The sequence below is a fragment of the Dermochelys coriacea genome, chromosome 11, assembly GCF_009764565.3.
Source record: "Dermochelys coriacea isolate rDerCor1 chromosome 11, rDerCor1.pri.v4, whole genome shotgun sequence".
NCBI classification, from domain to species: domain Eukaryota; kingdom Metazoa; phylum Chordata; order Testudines; family Dermochelyidae; genus Dermochelys; species Dermochelys coriacea.
The window spans coordinates 16107962-16128424 of NC_050078.2; the positions used below are offsets into that span (position 1 = coordinate 16107962).

Sequence of the window (20463 nt, forward strand, 5' to 3'; positions counted from 1 at the left end):
ATGCCCTGATACAAACTGGGGTTTGTCCAAATGCAATTTACTTCTGTATGTTACCAAAGTAAAAAGTTGTCTATATTATTTCACTCCAGTGATGATATACCGAAGCAATTTTTTTCACGGAGGTAAGGTCTGTAACATTTACTTGTTATTGTAAAATGTCTTAGCAGCCAACTACAATATTTAAGTAAATACTTCTCTGCTAGATTCAACTACTTACAAGGGCCTAGGGTTTGCAACCTTTACTCATGTTGAGTAGACCCTTACACCTCCAAAAGTCCACTGCAGCTTATGAGAATATTTGAGAAGTAATGTATAACTCAACAGAAGCATGTAGTATGCAATCTGGCCCCAAATCAAACTTGCTTTTAATATTAATTTGTCCAGAAAGCAAAGTGGTTTTAACTGAAATGGTCTAAAACTCTTTAAAAATTGATGTTATTTGTATGGTATAAGCACATGTATGCCAAATTTTGCCACTTTTTTGGCTCCACTCACTTAAGTGTGAAATCTGTAGACATCACTGCAGAATAAGAGAAGTAATCTCTGCTGACAACACTCATGTTTGAGACCATCTCATCCTTTGGTTTATGCCACTATATCCTCCCCTGACTCTCCACCTACATTTTCTGTGTTGCCATTAGTAGAGCCTCTCATTCCTTCCTCCCCATCTCTGTTCTTGTTTCATAGTTTTATTTACCACTTCTAGGCTGATGACTAGGATGACTTCTTTGGCATAGTAAAATAAACTGCATGGGTGGGGAAATCACATCTCTAATAACAAAAACATATAGAAGTCACAATTTTAAATGAAAAAAAAATGCCAATATGCAAAAGGCACCCATATACACTAGAGTTTATGTCACTGGTGGTTTCTACAATTTGCCACATTCTGGTTACAATTACAGAATGACTTTCCTAGCAGTTTCCTCTACTCTAATGGAATTCATCATTAGAGTAAATATAAATAGCCTTATCCAATGAATACTCAGTGTTCAGTAGATACTCCAGAGTATCAACAGTGAATTAAAAAAAAAGCCACCTCGATGTAGGATACTGAACACACCAATGTTGAGTAATGTGTTAAGATTATCTGTAGACCTTGGAATTTCAGTCAGACATTAATGATTATTCTTCAGATAATACTATTCAGACTTAGTCTGACTGTCAACACTATTGAAAGGAAAAAGTTGTTCTGTCAATACATATTTTTATAAAAGATAAATGCCCTAGAATTCATTTTTAGTGAACAGCAGCAAAGCATATCTATCATGAATTTCACTTCCAATACAATTTTGTAAGACAAGATATAAAACATCAATTCTAATCTCTTAAATTCCATTTGTGGAAATTCTAAATCGGAAAGAAAAAAACACCTTACTATATAATATACCAAATTATTACTATAACATTATGACAGCAGAAGCAATTTCCATTCTGGTTAGTTTCAAAGATTGTGGGCCAAAGTGTATTCTCAGTGGTGTAAATCCAGTGTAACTCCATTAACTTAATTTCCTGTAGTTCGCTGTCTGTTAAAAAGGTATGGAAAAAGGATATTAACCTTTTCATATACAACATTATAAAGTTAATGGAGAAGCACAATCCATTTAACAGTTCAAAAAATCAGTGTCTTCTGGGGTATATGACAAAGCCCTCCGATGTTTGCAAGTTCAAGATTTAACATTTCAATCTCAGAAACACCTAGAATAATGTAGTACTTTGACCAATGAAGAAAATACATTGCTGGATCATTGTCGGTATATAGGGATCATGTTATATATATAGGATCCCAAATAATAATTTTATAATAAGGTACTACTCACTGTGGATAGAGTAAGAATTGGGCCGATAGTAAACCACAGTATGTTCCCAATATATTTGCAACATAAATAATATTCCCTTTCCATTGTTTATAATTGTCTCAACCTTCATATTGTTTCCTGTCTCCTACTCACCAAGGCCTGTTTTTAATTATTCTTTGCATCATATAAGTAAGGTCCAGTTCTGGAAACACTTAATACTGGGCATGCCTACTAATACAACTAGCCCCATTAGAGTCAATGAGAATTCATGGCAGCAAGTATTACACACTGATATTAAATGTTTGCAGGATTGTAAATCTCCTCAGGTAGATACCTCATGTTTTTATATGTCTGTAAAATGTCATGCACTTCTATGGTGCTACAAAACTAATACATGGTCATTTTAAAAAATCAAACATATATATAATAAATACGCGGTACACCACGTCACCTTCAGTATAGCTATTATTATTTATGAAATCCCTTCTACACAGTTGGAACTTTGATGTAAAATACAAGAGTGTTTAAAGGCCAGATCCTCAACCAGGGTAAATGGGGATAGCCCATTTAATTGCAATGACCAGCTGAAAATCTAGCCTTTCATATACACATTGTTGCAATACTTATTAGCTAAATAACAACTGGAGAATCTCAAAGTGAAGTGCAGAAACGAACTTCCTCATTTTTGGAATTTTTTTTTATTTTCATTAGCTATGGATGCACATGAGGAATAAAATTCCTATTGATTCTGATAACCCTTAAGTTCAGTTGGTTTCTGATCTTTTGGGGAGGCTGAGATAGAAATAGGGACAAATGGTAAAATCTGGATCTGGGGTTAAAGTCAAACTCACAATGTTCAGGAGCATCTGCACACAGGGTGTTGTTCTGGACCCAGGCCAAGTAAAAATAAATCATCACTATCTGAAAGTCCTCAAATATATGTGGTGGCGAAAACACCACAAAGGCCCAACACTGTAGAATTTAATTTCAGAAAGGGGGACTATACAAAAATGAGGAAGTTAGTTAAACAGAAATTAAAAGGTACAGCACCAAAAGTAAAATCCCTGCAAGCTGCATGGAAACTTTTTAAAGACAACATAATAGAGGCTCAATTTAAATGTATACCCCAAGTTAAAAAAAAACATAGTAAGAAAACCAAAAAAGAGTCACCCTGGCTTAACAACAAAGTAAAAGAAGCAGTGAGAGGCAAAAAGGCATCCTTTAAAAAGTGGAAGTTAAATCCCAATGAGGAAAACAGAAAGGAGCATAAACTCTGGCAATGGAAGTGTAAAAATATAATTCGGAAGGCCAAAAGAGAATTTGAAGTACAGCTAGCCAAAGACTCAAAAAGTAACAGCAAAAATTTTTTTAAGTACATCAGAAACAGGAAACCTGCTAAACAACCAGTGGGACCACTGGACAATCGAGATGCTAAAGGAGCTCTCAAGGACAATAAGGCCATTGCGGAGAAACTAAATGAATTCTTTGCATCATTCTTCACATCTGAGGATGTGAGGGAGATTCCCAAACCTGATCATTCTTTTAAAGTGACAAATCTGAGGAACTCTCCCAGATTGAGGTGTCATTAGAGGAGGTTTTGGAACAAATTTATAAACTAAACAGTAATAAATCACCAAGACCAGGACCAGGTATTCACCCAAGAGTTCTGAAGGAACTCAAACGTGAAATTGCAGGACTACTAACTGTAGTCTATAACCTATCATTTAAATTAACTTCTGTACCAAATGACTGGAGGATAGCTAATGTGATGCCAATTTTTAAAAAGAGCTTCAGAGATGACCCCAGCAATTAAAGGCCAATAAGCCTGACTTCAGTACCAGGCAAACTGGTTCAAACTTTAGTAAAGAACAAAATTGTCAGAAACGTAAATGAACATAATTTGTTGGGGAATAGTCAACATGATTTTTGTAAAGGAAAATCATGCCTCACCAATCTACTAGAATTCTATGAGGGGGTCAACAAGCACGTGGACAAGGGGGACCCAGTGGATATAGTGTATTTAGATTTTCAGAAAGTCTTTGACACAGTCTGTCATCAAAGGCTCTTAAGCAAAGTTAGCAGTCATGGGATAAGAGGGAAGGTTCTCTCATGGTTCAGTAAGTGGTTAAAAGATAGGAAACAAAGGTTAGGAATAAATGGTCAGTTTTCAGAATGGAGAGAGGTAAATAGAGGTGTCTGTTACTGGGACCAGTCTTATTCAACGTATTCATAAATGATCTGGGAAAAGGGGTAAACAGTGAGGTGGCAAAATTTGCAGATGACACAAAACTACTCAAGATAGTTAAGTCCAAGGCAGACTGCAAAGAGTTACAAAAGGATCTCTCAAAACAGGGTGACTGGCAACAAAATTGCAGATGAAATTCAATGTTGATAAATGCAAACTAATGGACACTGGAAAACATAATCCCAACTATACATGTAAAATGATGGGGACTAAATTAGCTGTTACCATTCAAGAAAGAGATCTTGGAGTCATTGTGGATAGTTCTCTGAAAACATCCACTGAATGAGCAGTGGCCGTTCAAAAAGCTAACAGAATGTTGGGAATCATTAAGAAAGGGATCAATAATAAGATGGAAAATATCATTTTGCCTGTATATAAATCCATGGTATGCCCACATCTTGAATACTGCATGCAGATGTTGTCGCCCCATCTCAAAAAAGATATATTGGAATTGGAAAAGGTTCAAAAAAGGGCAAAAAAAATGATTAGGGGTATGGAATGGCTGCCGTATGAGGAAAGATTAGTAAGACTGGGACTTTTCAGCTTGGAAAAGAGATGACTGAGGGGGGATATGATAGAAGTCTATAAAATCATGACTGGTGTGGAGAAAGTAAATAAGGAAGTGTTATTTACTCCTTCTCATAACACAAGAACTAGGGGTCACCAAATGAAATTAATAGGCAACAGGTTTAAAACAAACAAAAGGAAGTATTTGGTCACACAATGCACAGTCAACCTGTGAAACTTCTTGCCAGAGGATGCTGAGAAGGCCAAGACTATAAACAGGGTTCAAAAAAGAACTAGATAAGTTCATGGAGGATAGGTCCATCAATGGCTATGAGCCAGGATGGGCACGGATGGTGTGCCTAGCCTCTGTTTGCCCGAAGCCGAAGGAATGGGCAACAGGGGATGGATCATTAGATGATTACCTGTTCTGTTCATTCCCTCTGGGGCACCTGGTATTGGCCACTGTCGGAAGACAGGATACTGGGCTAGCTGGACCTTTGTTCTGACCCAGTATGGCCATTCTTATGTTCTTATGTGTGAGTAACATACAATCTGAAGAAACCTGCCTTTGACGTGGACACAGGGGCACAAAGAGACAGACATGCATGGAATTAAGTGGTGGGCTATAACTTTTATTAAACTTTCACCCGGGGCAGGGGTTGCCACCCACCCATAACCCATACTCTCTATTACCAGGCAGTTAATTGGTTCCAGTGTTGAGGTTACAGGGCTCCTTACCATATAACCTGTCACTCAGGGTAGGGTCTCCTCAGCCTACCTGCAGGACTCAGCTCTCTCTGAGTCCTAACATCCTCCCCTTGAGGGGAAGAGGGTGCAGAAGGATGGGGACCTCAGGCCATGAGGGCCACAACGTTTCACCTGTGAGCCAAAGGCCCATCACCAAAATAACAGGCCTTTTCTCTCAGATAACCGTTCATTTTATTCTTTTAACCACACTTGAAACTGGCCATAAGTTGCAACAAATAAACAAGTCAACCCAAGTACCTCAGTAAGGTAATAAGCACATTCCTACTTAAGCCACTGTGGCATGAAGGCGCAGTGAGGAAGGCAAAAAAAACCCTCCCTGGTTCTCTGCCAATTGGCCCATGGTAGAAACAATTCCATCCTGACCCCCAAACAGGCAATCAGCTAGACCCACAGCATCTGTCCAGCCAGATTCCTGTTCCTAGTTTGGGGGGGAAAAGAGAGGAAGAGTTGTGCTGCTGGAACAGAGTTGAAAGAGGGTCCACATGGCTCACGCACCCGGTTAAATTCTGGGAGCTAGGGAATGCTGGCCAATCAGCATGCCTCCCGCCAGAGATTCCCAGGGAAGGAGCTACCTAGTGTGCCCGAATGAGTATTTCCTTTCCTTGCTGCTGAGACTGTCCTATTTCAGCACTGGCCCAGCAAGTTGCTCTGTCCATTGAGGCATGTGGGCAGCATTTTTAAAGACAGTAGAATTGTGGATGGGATGCTGATTTCAATTCTTTATTTCATATGCAGTACTCCAAAAATGAGTGGTGTGCAGGTGAATTCAGGGGGTGGTTTTGTTAAATGATAACATCACCAACCTACAGCTAGGTTTCAGAGTAGCAGCCATGTTAGTCTGTATTCGCAAAAAGAAAAGGAGTACTTGTGGCACCTTAGAGACTAACAAATTTATTAGAGCATAAGCTTTCGTGAGCTACAGCTCACTTCATCAGATGCATTTAACCTACAGCTAGTGTCTCCTGGGAAATAATACTCTATAGTCAGTCTTCCATAACAGTACGGCATCATTTTGTTGAAAACACCTGTATCATTTTGATATTTCTCATTGTTTATTCTAATTCTGAATAATCTCTAGAACAAGAAAACAATCAGCAAACTGATTTTCCTCTTTCAATTTCAGCAGAACAATTATCATAATTGATTTCACAGACCAAGAAGATAAGATTACTGACATAACTGAACATTTAACTGCCAAGTAATTGGTAGGAAGATTATCTCATAATGCATAACAGATAACCATAATTTAAGGCCTTAATGCATTTTTTTCTCCTGGATTCTTCTAATCTGCAAATAAACTCTTGTAGATCTTTTGCAGTGCACTCTAAAAGCTAATATCATAGGCAAACTGAAAAAGCTCGATGGGTGTGCCACTTCTCTCAATTTTCCTCAGTTCTTTGTAGATTGTGGTCAGCTCTGTTATTATTCTGTAAAAATACGAATAACAGTGGAGTGGTGATAAGCATCCCTGCACAGCGGATAAGAAACTTCAATCTCTCGTGATTTCTCTTCATCTATCTTGCTGTGCTTGAGTCATTACGTTGTTTGGTGCATTAAATTACAACTTTTCAGAAAGTGTTTTGAAATATTGTTCATTCACATAGAACGATCAATTCAAAACACAGTTAGTGTCATGACTCAGCAGCTTCCTCCTCTTCTTTCTGCACAGGCTTGCATTCTCCTTCATCTTACACTTACCCTAACTGATTATTAAAAATCACTTCTTCTGGTGTATGGCTTCCAACAGAACAAACAATGAATTAGATGGTGGGTCAGTGATGTAGCACTCTATCACACCCGCAGCATCTGGAGACGTCACGCACATCCATCCATTTATAGTGCTATAAACTAGCATTGTTTTACACACATTTACACCTAGTCAGACTGGTTTACAGTCTAAAGACGCCATCCAGGCAAGCACATACTTATATTTCATAGATTCCTGAATGGGGATGCAGCTAAATTCATATCATAAGTGCTTTCATGAATCAGGAACTAAAATAGGCAAATGTAACTTAATTCAAGAAAGGTAAGTTGTAGATGATTAGTGGTAAAGAAAAGATGATAGGAAATGCTCCTAACATAAGTTGGCATTAAGAAAGCATTTGAAGGTGAGAGAGGGCCCGCGGCAGACAAAAAGGGATCAGAAGAAAGGGATCACAAAGTCAAAACAAAGGACAAAGGGAGATATGACGAGAGAGAAGTGGTGAGGAAAAGAGAAGGGAATTTGCTCCAATTCACAAGCTCACTCTTCAATGTGAAGCTGAGTTCTGGTGAGGGAGTGGCGAGGTCATGCTTTAGGATCTGATCCAGAGCCTACTGAAGTATTTGGAAAGTATCACATCCACTTCAATGGACTTTGGATCAAACCCTTCTGAGGTAACGCTGCTCTGGGGAGGAATGAAGATCCACACACCCCTTGGAGAAACTTCCTGAGCTCCTTAGTGCTCAGGGCATGCTTGTGTACAAAACTGCGACATCTTTTAAGGCCACTGCAGAAGGGAAGGTGGAATAAGCATATGGAGTTTTCCTTTTTTTTTTAATAAGCAGAACTTTACCTATCTTTTGGCAGCTGTTACTATCAACATGTACTAGAATTAAAAAAAGAAGATTGAAATGACAGATTTCAGTCATGTCACTTATTAAAAGCAACACTGAGGTAACTGCTACTCTCAAATGCCTCACTGGCTTCCAAATATAGCCTCCACCCATTCTGAATATCACATCACCCACTCCAGACCTTGGCTGAGAATGATAATCTTACCAGAAAATCAAAGATTTACCATTTCCAATCCTTCTCATCCTGTATACAATAAATGCACGGATGGCACAAAGCAATGGTCTAACTACTGCCATGTTTTTCACATCCTGTGAATATATAGGCCACTTTCATTCCTCACATTAGTCCCCACCTGTTGGTTAGCTACTTGGTAAAGCAAGAACCTTTTTCAGGGATGTTCGCCAAATAGCATGAGCATCAGTAATGGAAGTCTGAGCTGCCCTCAGTTGATCCACATGAATTTTGGCAAAGTCACGGAATTGTGGAGAACAGGAGAGAGAACTGGAAAAATGTGAAGCTACACAGTCATGAAAACGCTGAAACCAGCCCACCACTTCCACAGCTCCCACCTAACTATTGTTACAAGTAATCCCTAAGGTGACCTCTCAGTTTTACTTAACGTCAAGCCACGTTATATAGTGCGCTGTCATAAAGATGGAGACAAACGTGTGTACAGAAATCAATATGCCCTCATGCAAAGATTATTTCCTAACACAACTATCTTGCACATGATAAAGGCTGTATTTTGACGCATACCAAGTTTAGAAAGCAACGCTAAACCAGCTGTTATGGCACAGTTTGATTCGTTTGTTCCTTTGATTAGGCATGATTTAAATGAGTCAGTCAATTATTACTTTTGTATTCAAAAATGGCTTATTTTCATGCAGATTTATGTCCTGTTATGCATAAAGGACAATCTTAATTGTGCTGAAACGACTGCAAATTTAATTCAAGTTTGCCGTTCTAAGCATAAAATAGATTAGAGAAAATGCTGACTATGGTAAAATAAATATTCAACTATTTAATTTAACTCAACATTTATTTTTAATCCAAACATCAAAATAACCTTGTTTCTAATTACAATTTCATGACAAATGTCTTGAACAAACATTTGTCTCTACTTTACTTCAATCTGTTCAGAGGAATTACACTAGCTTCTTTATAAAACTCTGTTGATTTATATATCTGCACCAGCTGTATTACTATGTCATACAATGGAACAAAGATAAACATATGTAAACTATTACTCTCATTAAAGAAAAATCTATTACCCAAATGTTTATGAATAGCTTAAATCCAATCAAAGGGGTTACAATTCAATTAAATGACTGATAATGCACAACGCGTAAGAGAATCAGATTCTCAGGTAGTGTAGTCAATAGCGCTATATTGATTTATACCATCTAAGGCTCTGATTCTAAAGGTTTAAAACAGTCCAGTGGTGGTTCCCAATAATGAGTGCCACTGAAAACTGTACATTTGTTTTACAGAGTGGTAACTTCCATTACCAGAAGCAAATACTTCTGTATGATAACAGTATAAATTTTTGATGACATCAACTAAAGGAAGAATCTGGCCTGATCTTTCTCTCATTAAAATAATTGAATATGCATTATACTTTATTTTTTATTTTGAAGTCTATTATTTTAAATCTATGAAATTATAATTAATTACATGAGAGCAAATCCAAACACTATTACCTACACATTGATTTCCTTGGGACAGTCCTCAGTATCTCTGGGGATCTCTGCTTGGGAAAGGGTTGCAAGGGAAGGACTTGGGGGAGAATGAACATAATGTCTTCTAACCCTTTATGACATCATCTCTTCACAATGGATCCCCCTTAAAGGGGAATTCCAAGGGCAGCAGTAACAGAGCTATAGTGGAAGGGGGCCAGACAAAACAAATAGAGCTGGCACTCCTGAATAGATGTCACTAGCTTCCTGTGCATCTTTGCAGGGTTCCCCTAGCACTGCCCCCATGAGCTTCTTGTACACAGAAGCAAACCCCACTTTCCTAACAGTGGAAGTGAGAGCGGGAATAATATGAAGCAAATAATGTAGAAAACGTAGAGGAACAGCTGTTGAAGTATGACAACATCAGAAACAAAATTAATGTTTTAAATAAATTAAGAAGATCAGGCATGACTAGTTTTCTAAATGAACCAAGGATGTGAGATGAGAAAACACACATTTGACCTCATATGAACCATAATAGCATAATGTTATATTATGCAACAGTTTTAGTGATTTATACTGTTTGACCACATATACCTATAGGACAGATCTTCAGTGGGGTTCATTGGTGTAGCTTTCTTGACTTCAGTGGAGTTATACTAATTTACAGTGGATGAGAGCCTAGCCTAGTGGATAGAGCACTGAACTGGGATGCAGAATATCTGGGTTCTAGTCCCAGTTCTCAAAAAGAAAAGGAGTACTTGTGGCACCTTAGAGACTAACAAATTTATTAGAGCATAAGCTTTCGTGAGCTACAGCTCACTTCATCGGATGCATTTGGTGGAAAAAACAGAGGAGAGATTTATATACACACACACAGAGAACATGAAACAATGGGTTTATCATACACACTGTAAGGAGAGTGATCACTTAAGATAAGCCATCACCAGCAGCAGGGGGGGGAAGGAGGAAAACCTTTCATAGTGACAAGCAAGGTAGGCTAATTCCAGCAGTTAACAAGAATATCAGAGGAACAGTGGGGGGTGAGGTGGGAGGGAGAAATACCATGGGGAAATAGTTTTACTTTGTGTAATGACTCATCCATTCCCAGTCTCTATTCAAGCCTAAGTTAATTGTATCCAGTTTGCAAATTAATTCCAATTCAGCAGTCTCTCCTTGGAGTCTGTTTTTGAAGCTTTTTTGTTGAAGTATAGCCACTCTTAGGTCTGTGATCGAGTGACCAGAGAGATTGAAGTGTTCTCCAACTGGTTTTTGAACGTTATAATTCTTGATGTCTGATTTGTGTCAATTTATTCTTTTACGTAGAGACTGTCCAATTTGGCCAATGTACATGGCAGAGGGGCATTGCTGGCACATGATGGCATATATCACATTGGTAGATGCGCAGGTGAACGAGCCTCTGATAGTGTGGCTGATGTGATTAGGCCCTATGATGGGCCGACGTGCACGAGCTGAAATTGTGGAAAAGCAGCATCGCTTACCCCATAACCTCAGCCATGCAGAACACAGTGCCATCCACAGCCTCAGAAACAACTCTGACATCATAATCAAAAAGGCTGACAAAGGAGGTGCTGTCGTCATCATGAATAGGTCGGTTTTAATATGTGATAATATGAGCTAGGTTTTAATATGTATTAATAAAACAAACGCCACATTGTCATAGTATATAAGTACTGTTCATCTGGCAAATAGTACAAATTCATGTATAGCCAGGGGCCCTGACTGAAAGCCCAGTGAAGTTAGGTGGCTGACTTCAACAGCTTTGGATCACTCCCGATAGCTGGATGATTACTATGCATATTTGGTTAATGTGGTGTTGACTGTATTTTCACCTCTGTGCTGTTTTCTGTAATTTTTTTACTAAATGATTTTATTTGTATGAATTTTAAAGAAAACAGGTTTTAAGCAAATAATGGAGAAACGTACGGTAATCACTAATATTTGCACAGGAATTCAGATTTTGAGAGTCACACACCTATTGTCAAGGAACAGAAACATACCATGTGACTTTTGCCCAAGTAAGGCCTAGAATTTTTTGCAGAAATTAATTTTAAAAGAAAATCATCATCTGTCTGAACAAATTAATGAACAGAAAAAGCCACCAAAATCAAATAAGCTAGGAAGTATTTGCAAGCTCTGCTCATTACTTGTTTTCATGCTCAACTGCTTTAGCACTGGGAATGGCTATCTACCATTCTCTTGCCTCTAAATATCTGCTGATAGTTGAATTTTAAAATGAAGTACAGTACAGTACACAAAGCAGTAATGACAAACAGAGAGAGGGTCCTTCTGTAAAGTGGTGAATTCAAAGGGATTTAAGGGCTCTTAGCAGCTCACTGAATCAGCCCTTGGTGTATGTAGACATAACAGCTAACATTTGTCCTTGGTGCTACTCCACTGAAGTTCTCCACATAGCATAGGGTAATATAGCATTGCTATTATTCCCTATTTCTCCATATCAGAAACATATTACAAAAATCCACACAACAAGGAACAGTTAGGAAGGAAAATCACAAGAAGCAAAGAAATATTTTGTTCAAGAATCAAACTTGAATCCTTATATCTACTGTGTAAAATCCTACAACACAAAATACATATATGTCAGCTGTTATATTTAGTAATAATTGCTTCCTTTTAACTTGGTAGAAAGAAAGAAAGAAAGAAAGAAAGAAAGAAAGAAAGAAAGAAAGAAAGAAAGAAAGAAAGAAAGAAAGAAAGAAAGTTCATTGGAAAAACTCCCATTTACTTCAATAGACTTTAAATGAGACTCAAATAAATAACTGTCTTTAAGAAGTTACTTTTTTTCCTTTATATCATACCACTCCAGTATGTTCTATTAGCTGTCAACATATTTTCCAAGTTGCAGACATAATCATTAAGATTACAGGTCTAGAAATCAATAAAGGAATGTTACTAGTGCACCTGTTAGGCTTTTATTCTGACCTGGAAATGAATATTTTTTAATCGCAAGAAATTTAGCATACTAAACACAAGTAGTCTAAGGTGAGTTACCAACATGAGGATTATCAAAAATAAGTAATAAAATCAATATGAACCTATTTCTGAATATTGATTTCTGAAATTAAGGGAAGCAAAATGTTTCACCTATGTGGAATTTGTAAGTCAGAGTTTATTGTCCCAAAACTTAAAAAAGAAGAAAAAAAGGTTTATTTGTATAGCGATTTAATACATCAGTCTATCAAAGTCTTGTGAATAATGGGAATGTCAATTCACCTTTTATATGTAATCAGTATTTGAGACAAAATCCTGGCTTCTGTGTGTGTACCACACTTAAACCCTTCTTTAATTTTCCTGATCCAAAAGATTCATATTTTAGATAATCAGATTATGGTTTTACTAATGTAAACTTACGCCAAAATACTAACACTCTGCACAGCCTTGATTATCCAAATATCATGAGAAACATACATTTGGATATAGTCTGAGGGATTTTCAGTGGCCCAAACCCTAGTGCTACTGAAGAAGACCACGGTAAAACTCCCATGACTTGAATGGGTCTGGAGCAGTGATACTCAGACCTCAGTGGTTCAGGGGCCAAATTAGCAATCAACAGTGTCCGAAAGAGCCACAGTAGTTTGAATGCACTATTTCATTTCTCTCTCCCTCTTTATATGCATATATTACACATACACACACATACACACACCATTTTCACAGCAAAATGACCAACGGAGTATTCTACAATTGGTTAATAACATTGTATAAGCATCCTGATTGGTTAATAACTTAGAATGGTTAATGATTAAATCACCCAGTCTTTTAATATCATGTGCAGCAAAGAGCAACAGGAGACATAATACAGAGCCACTTGCAGCTTTTCAGCCTCAGTCTGAGTATCACTGGTCTAGAGTTTGACCCTTTAAAAATGACAGATGACATTATCTCTTTTGGATAGCAGGGAGCATTAGATAATTCAGCTTTGGATAATTAAGGGTGTATTTGCATTATTTTTTCTTTACAAATTATAAACTGTAGGTAAGATCATTAGCTGGTGTAAATCAGCATAACACTATTTCTAACAAGCTATACTAATTTACACCAGCTGAGGATCTAGAGATATATCTATATCTATCTATCTCTATATATACTGCCATCAATTTCATTTAAAGCACTGGGGGAGAAAAAATAAACCATATTTGTATCTAATTATACTAAATGCAATCATAAGTTAAATCAGAAATGATAAAACATGTAAAGTGTCAATTAATGAGATACCTGAATGTATGAGTAGTTTGCTTACCTGTTTAACATCATATGCAAGAAGAACAAATCTTAAATCTGGTGAAACTGAATATCTTGATGCTTTGAAAGTTACCTAAAAACAGGTAATAATATGGGTAACTAACACATATAAGGTCATTTTCCCCCAAAGATTCTGACATTCACCTCAAGATAATTCCTATTACAAACAACTGAATTATTTGTACATCAGAAGGGCTATATTAATTCTCAGTGTGATTTCATTGACATTAGTAGACTACAACAAATGAATTTGGCTGCTACACTATCAACAAATTAAAAAACCCACAGACTTGGTCATGATAACAACACTATGCTCAACATTAATTGTTTGAAGGAGGGAAACTATACCCAGCACAAAAGAGGAAAGACTAAGCTTCTGCTGGTATATACTTCATAGACAATTATGAAAGAGACACCTCAGTGGTTAGGCTTAAAGATAATGTAGAGAAAAAAAATGGATAACCACATTACAGTAATGGAGCTTTGTCTGTCTAGTTGCTTCTCTTTTATCTTTATGAGCATAAACATTTTGTAGAACAACCTTCAGTAAGAGGAAATGTCTTACTTTACAGGAAATTTGAAGAAAACAAGAAGAAAAATCCCTAGTGGAAAGTAAAGTGAAACAGAAAGAAGCATTATAAAACTAATATTGCTTTATATATAGCTAAGTCTACATGACACCCAATTGAATTGAGGACTGTAATTTAACCAAGGGGTAATGCTGATGTCAGAAAGAATTTAATGCATTTGATGTAGAAGGATGATCAGAGTGTTCCAGAAGAAATACTATCACTGAAAAAAAATATTTTATGTTAATTTGAAAACATTTGTTATCTACAGAAAGAAAGGGTCAAAAACCAGGTAGTGAAGATATAGGCAAGATGAAAAGAATAGAAGCAGCATAATGGGGGTGGGGGAAGGGATGGAGAATACTAGGCCAGAATTGGGTATACGCACAATAAAAAGGTTTTTCATGGATGCTACTATTTTCAAAGGGCCTGTGCACATGTACACTAATGCCTGTACTGACAAGCTTGGGGTTGTCAGGGTTCCCTCCCCACTCTGAACTCTAGGATACAGATGTGGGGACCAACATGAAAGATCCCCTAAACTTATTTCTACCAGCTTAGGTTAAAACTTCCCCAAGGCACAAAGTCTTTGCCCTTGGATTAGGTAAAACGCTGCCATCACCAAGTGATTTAACAAATAATCAGGGAAAGGACCACTTGGAGTTCCAATTTCCCCAAAATATCCCCCCAAGCCCTTACACCCGCTTTCCTGGGGAGGCTTGAGAATAAACAAGATGAGCACAAACCAGCCTTGGATTTTTAAGACCCAAAAAACCCAATCAGATTCTTTAAAAACAAAACTTTATTAGAAGAACAAAAAAAAGATAAGAGAACAACTCTTTAAGATCAGAACGGAAGATAACCTTACAGGCAGTCAGATTCCAAACACAGAGAATCCCTCTAGGCAAAACCTTAAATTACAAAAAGACATAAAAATAGGAATAAACATTTCCTCCAGCACAGCAAATTTCACAAGCCAAAACAAAGAAAACCTAATGCATTTTCTAGGTAGATTACTTACTAACTTTACAGGAGTTGGAGGGCTTGCATCCTTGATCTGTTCCTGGCAAAGATATCACACAGACAGACAAAAGCCTTTCCCCCGCCTCCAGATTTGAAAGTATCTTGTCCCCTCATTGGTCATTTTGGGCCAGGTGCCAGCCAGGCTACCAGAGCTTCTTAACCCTTTACAGGTAAAAGGACTTTGCCTCTGGCGAGTAGAGATTTTATAGCACTGTATACAGAAAGGTGGTTACCCTTCCCTTTATATTTATGACAGGGGTATGCAAGGGTGGGCCTTGCTAAAACCACGTTCAGGCTCGCTATGCCCTCAGATGAGTGTATGCACATCTCTTGCTAAATTCAGAGGAAATTGCATGTTTGACTCTGAAGGCAGAATTTTAGCCCATACAAAACTAATAGAAGCAACCTTGCAAAAGAAATCACTGGGAAAACTTAGATTTTGAAACAAAAAGCCCATAATAAATGTATTATTTTAATGTTGAGCACAACACTTTGACAAGTGGCCAGAGGAAAAAAGAAATACAAGAAACAGCAACCAGAGAAAAAGAAAGGAATAGGATTGTAGGTTTAAAATATTTTTTTTGCTTGTTCAAAACAAAAGATCCCTGTCCCCCCAACCTAACCTTGATTGACGGACTGACTTATGCAGTCAAGACCGATCATGTATATGAACATTTCACTTATTTGGCAAAGCGCTAAGAACATTTTTAGATGTGGAGTTCTACTTCATTCTGGCAGTGTATTAATTATTGCCACACTAACTCAGTCTTCTGCAATATATAACCTGGGAAGTTTTCCAAAATAATTTTCAAGCAAGTGAGGTTTCCTGCATTTAGTGAGAATCTTCAGTCAGTGATTATACCACTGCAACACTAATGACACACTCAGAGTAACATCTGGGCAGCTCAGCTGCAGAATGTTGGCACTTTTAAGCAAAGCCAGTAAGAGCTAGTTTCTTATTTCCCATTAAAAGATCATCTCAAGTATCTTAGGATTTATAATCGTGTGAGACATGCTGAAGATGTCCTGGTTCACCTTGCACTCACCTGCACTTTTTTGTATGATTCTGAAACTGTCGAATGTGTAAGTGGAGTGTCAGTAAATTACAGTCTCCTGGTTACAGCTAGTGGTTTTGGCAGATTATTTCTCTCCATCTGGTATAATGGGATTGTTCTTGCAAACGGAAGTTAAAAATATGGAATATTTTTATACGTTCCACAAGCAGAAAAATTAATATTAGGCCAGAAGAAAACATACTAAATAAGCTTGGCAATGCATGCATGCTAACACTTTTCAAAATTCACTTTAAAAATGCAATGAATGTATTAATCGAGATTGAGATTTTCAAATGAGCCTAAGGGAGTTAGTGAAGTGCCCATTTGAATTTCAGTAGTGTTTGGGTGCCTAACTTCCTTAGGCTTTTTTGAAAATCTCAGCCTCATTTTTTGGGGGGGCCATCAAATGATAGGTTTGGCAATAAAATAAGAAATTTGACCAGTGTTAAGGATCACCATTATATTAACAGAAAATAGCTTTCTAGGAAAAAACAAGTTAGCACCTGCACTTCCTTCATGCCAAATAGGAAAAATACGGCAGGCTCAGAGTCTGTAGAGCCATTATAGTGAAAGAAAGGCAGAAAGAGTAGGTGTTCCACATGCTCTTCCTCTGGGTTCTTCCTTGCCCACATGACTTCTGACTCTCTCATGGGCGAGAGGATATCAACTGGTGTTAAGCTTAGGACAGTTCAGTGCACACTGGGACTGATCATAACTGATAGCTGATGTTGCTTCCAGTCTCTACATAACTTCAAAAGTGTTTTGAAATGAGATCCTCAGAAGAAAAATACAGTTTGTTAATTTTGGGGGGGTGAGCGGGTGGGGTATTGTTTACATAAGAACGGCCATATTGGGTCAGACCAAAGGTCCATCTAGCCCAGTATCCTGTCTTCCGAAAGTGGCCAATACCAGGTGCCCCAGAGGGAATGAACAGAACAGGTAATCATGAAGTGATCCATCCCCTGTCACCCATTCCCAGCTTCTGGCAAACAGAGGCTAGGCACACTGTCCCTGCCCTTCCTGGTACATAGCCATTGATGGACCTATCCTCCATGAACTTATCTAGTTCTTTTTTGAACCCTGTTTATAGTCTTGGCCTTCACAACATCCTCTCGCAAGGAGTTCCACAGGTTGACTGCACATTATGTGAAAAAAAAATACTTCCTTTTGTTTTAAACCTGCTGCCTATTAATTTCATTTGGTGACCCCTAGTTCATATGTTATGAGGAGTAAATAACACTTCCATATTTACTTTCTCCACACCAGACATGATTTTACAGACCTCTATCATATCCCCCCTTAGTCGTCTCTTTTCCAAGCTGAAAAGCGACAGTCTTATTAATCTCTCCTCATATGGAAGCCATTCCATAACCCCTAATCATTTTTGTTGTCCTTTTCTGAACCTTTTCCAATTCCAATATATCTTTTTAGAGATGGAGCAACCACATCTGCACATCTGTTTCTAGCCAGTATGTTCTCTACCTTTCTGGGGGAAGAATTTTCTAGTTTTTTTTTATTAAGCATTTTATTAACCTGGGACATTAGTGCTTTTAACCATAGTGAAAAACCGGAGGTTAACCGCCCCCGCTCTTCCCCCACCCCGCATAACTTTTTTCCCCCAGAAATTGATGCAGTTGAGTTTTCTTGCTAGTTTTGCTACCATGTGCATGTACACTACTTTTCGGACTGTTGCCTGTGCCAGAAGCTGTTGTTCTTACTGTAGGTAGATACAGTTTAATGCTGTCTCTCTGGGAATCTCTGCACTGTAATGAGGGTTTGTGATTACAGCACATGTAGACAGACCTGAGCTAGACATGCCCTGTTATCTGCATAACTTCAACTTCTGCAATATATTATTTCATAACGCTGCAAACTTTTCACCCAAAAATTAGATCTCAAAGGCTTGTACTTTCTCTTTCTTCCTCCTAAACTCAGAGGTCTATCATGTGTTTCATGAACAATGCTGAATCTGACAAAATTTTATTTTTTCTAAGTTGTAAAAGCAACAGACTAGGGATCTGATCTTGTATTCCTTGCTGAGGCAGAACCCCCACTGACTGCAGGATCCGAACCAACAGCATAAGATGAGCAGCAGATTGCATTCGTAGCTTCCTATGAAAGAAATACCTCATGTGATATGGGTTTTAATTCTTTGTCTGACAATGATGCATGCTGATGTGACACTCCATGCACAATCTATGGCCTCTTCTACTCCCAATAACGCACTTGACAACTATGACCACTGGTATTACCACTTCCACAGATCACAAGGATGATAACCAAATAGAGACAGACTGATACAGCATATTTAAGTTACCTTTTGCGCTTTACCTTCTTGATGACATACCAGGTTTGTTTTTTGAGGTAAAGTAGTTTTTCAGGGAAGAAGAAAGGTAGGAACTGTTCTTTGAGACAGTGTGACAAAAAGCAAATGAAAGTGAGAGAGACTTAAGCAGGGAAGAGAAAGAGAGAATAAGGCAGAGAGCTAATTCTTTCTTCCACCTTTTAGAAATATTAAAAATGTCAGGGTATTTCTGAAAGTGAAACTTGCTCAGATCTTGCTTTACAAGGCCAAGGTTTCACATTGATAGAGATTTTTTTTCTTTCATATTTCATCAGTGTTTCACTGATAACCAGAAATGTTTTGTTGCAATTCAGTTGATATTGTCACACATAAAGATAGCTTAGGCTAGAGACAGTATAATTAAGCCCACATTACAGTTAACAATGCCCAGTTTCAGGGACCATGATGAATGCTCAGATAACTAAAAGAAGGAAATATGGATTCAGACTCAGCCTTTACTTGATATCCAGTGCCAATATAAGCCACTCAACCCCAGCCTCTTTTTCCTTGGCTTTACTTCTTGAAACCTGGTTTTGAGTTATTATTGATATGCAGGCTAGTCCCTTCATCTCCCCTCGATAGTCTCACTAACTATATGATATTCTCCATGGCTCAGATCTTCAATGGTATTTAGGCATCTAACTCCCATTGATTTAAGTGTAAGGAACCTAAATATCTTTGAGGATCTAGGCCCACATGACTGGTGAATTTTAATTGCTCTTGTATTTAAATTAGTGCCCTGTTTCTAATCTTTCAACATACATATGACAGAGATGGAAATTACTTATAAGTTAAGTATAAGGTAACCTTGTCAACCCCTATGGTTATATATGGCTGTCCAACATTTTGACAGATGAAAGGAGACATGACATAATCAGTGGTTTCTTAGCAATGGCATGGGAAAAGAGCCCAATGGATGAGCAGCAAACCTCATAGTGTCTACAGGTCCACTTGCCAGATGGAAGTTTAAGCATACTCTGCTTTGTGGCATGACTGCGGGCCTCAGCCTGAACTCTCTGATGACTCCATGACTCCATGATGACTACACCAGTCTTAACCTGGCTTCTCCAAACTGAAGGATTGTGGACGGGATTTTCCCAGTTGTCAGTGGGTTGCTGTATTTCTTGAGGTCTTGCTTGGCTTTGTCACTGTATTGGAGCTTTGGACTTCCTCTGCATCGCAGGTGATTCTTAAATTGGCCATAGTGCACAGCCTTCGGCAGATGATCATGAGGCATGTGCTCCGTATGTCCCAACCAGCACAGCCTAAGAATGCCTAGCATAGTCTGCATAGATTGTAGGTCAGTTGTTCTCTCAAGGATCTCATTATTGGTGATCCGTTGGCCCAAGCAACTCCAAGGATTTTTCTACGACAGTGAAGGTGAAAACTGTACAATTTCCACTCCTGCTTTGATTATGTAACCTAGCTTTCTCAACTGTAAAACAGGGTACTAAGGACACAAGCCTGATCAACAGACACCTTTGTGTTCAGAGTTAGCAACTCTTGTTCCAAATATGCGAGGTAAGTTTGCCAAAGAAAACAGAAGCTTGGCCACTTCCAGCATCAAGTTCCCTATAAAGGTTGAGTGGTCTGGTAAGAATTGAGCCGAGATATGAGAAGTGATCCACATTGT

The 20463-nt window shown here is 38.1% G+C and overlaps 1 protein-coding gene across 2 annotated transcripts in view; it reads right to left on the reverse strand.

Annotated features, from left to right (window-relative positions):
- The window catches only part of DPP10 (dipeptidyl peptidase like 10), a 436765-nt gene that overhangs the window by 175785 nt on the left and 240517 nt on the right, over positions 1-20463 (reverse strand). For both annotated transcript variants that reach the window (XM_043505016.1, XM_038422353.2), the window contains exon 5: positions 13838-13912. In XM_043505016.1, coding sequence (XP_043360951.1) covers positions 13838-13912 — 75 coding nt within the window. The remainder of the gene's footprint in view (positions 1-13837; positions 13913-20463) is intronic.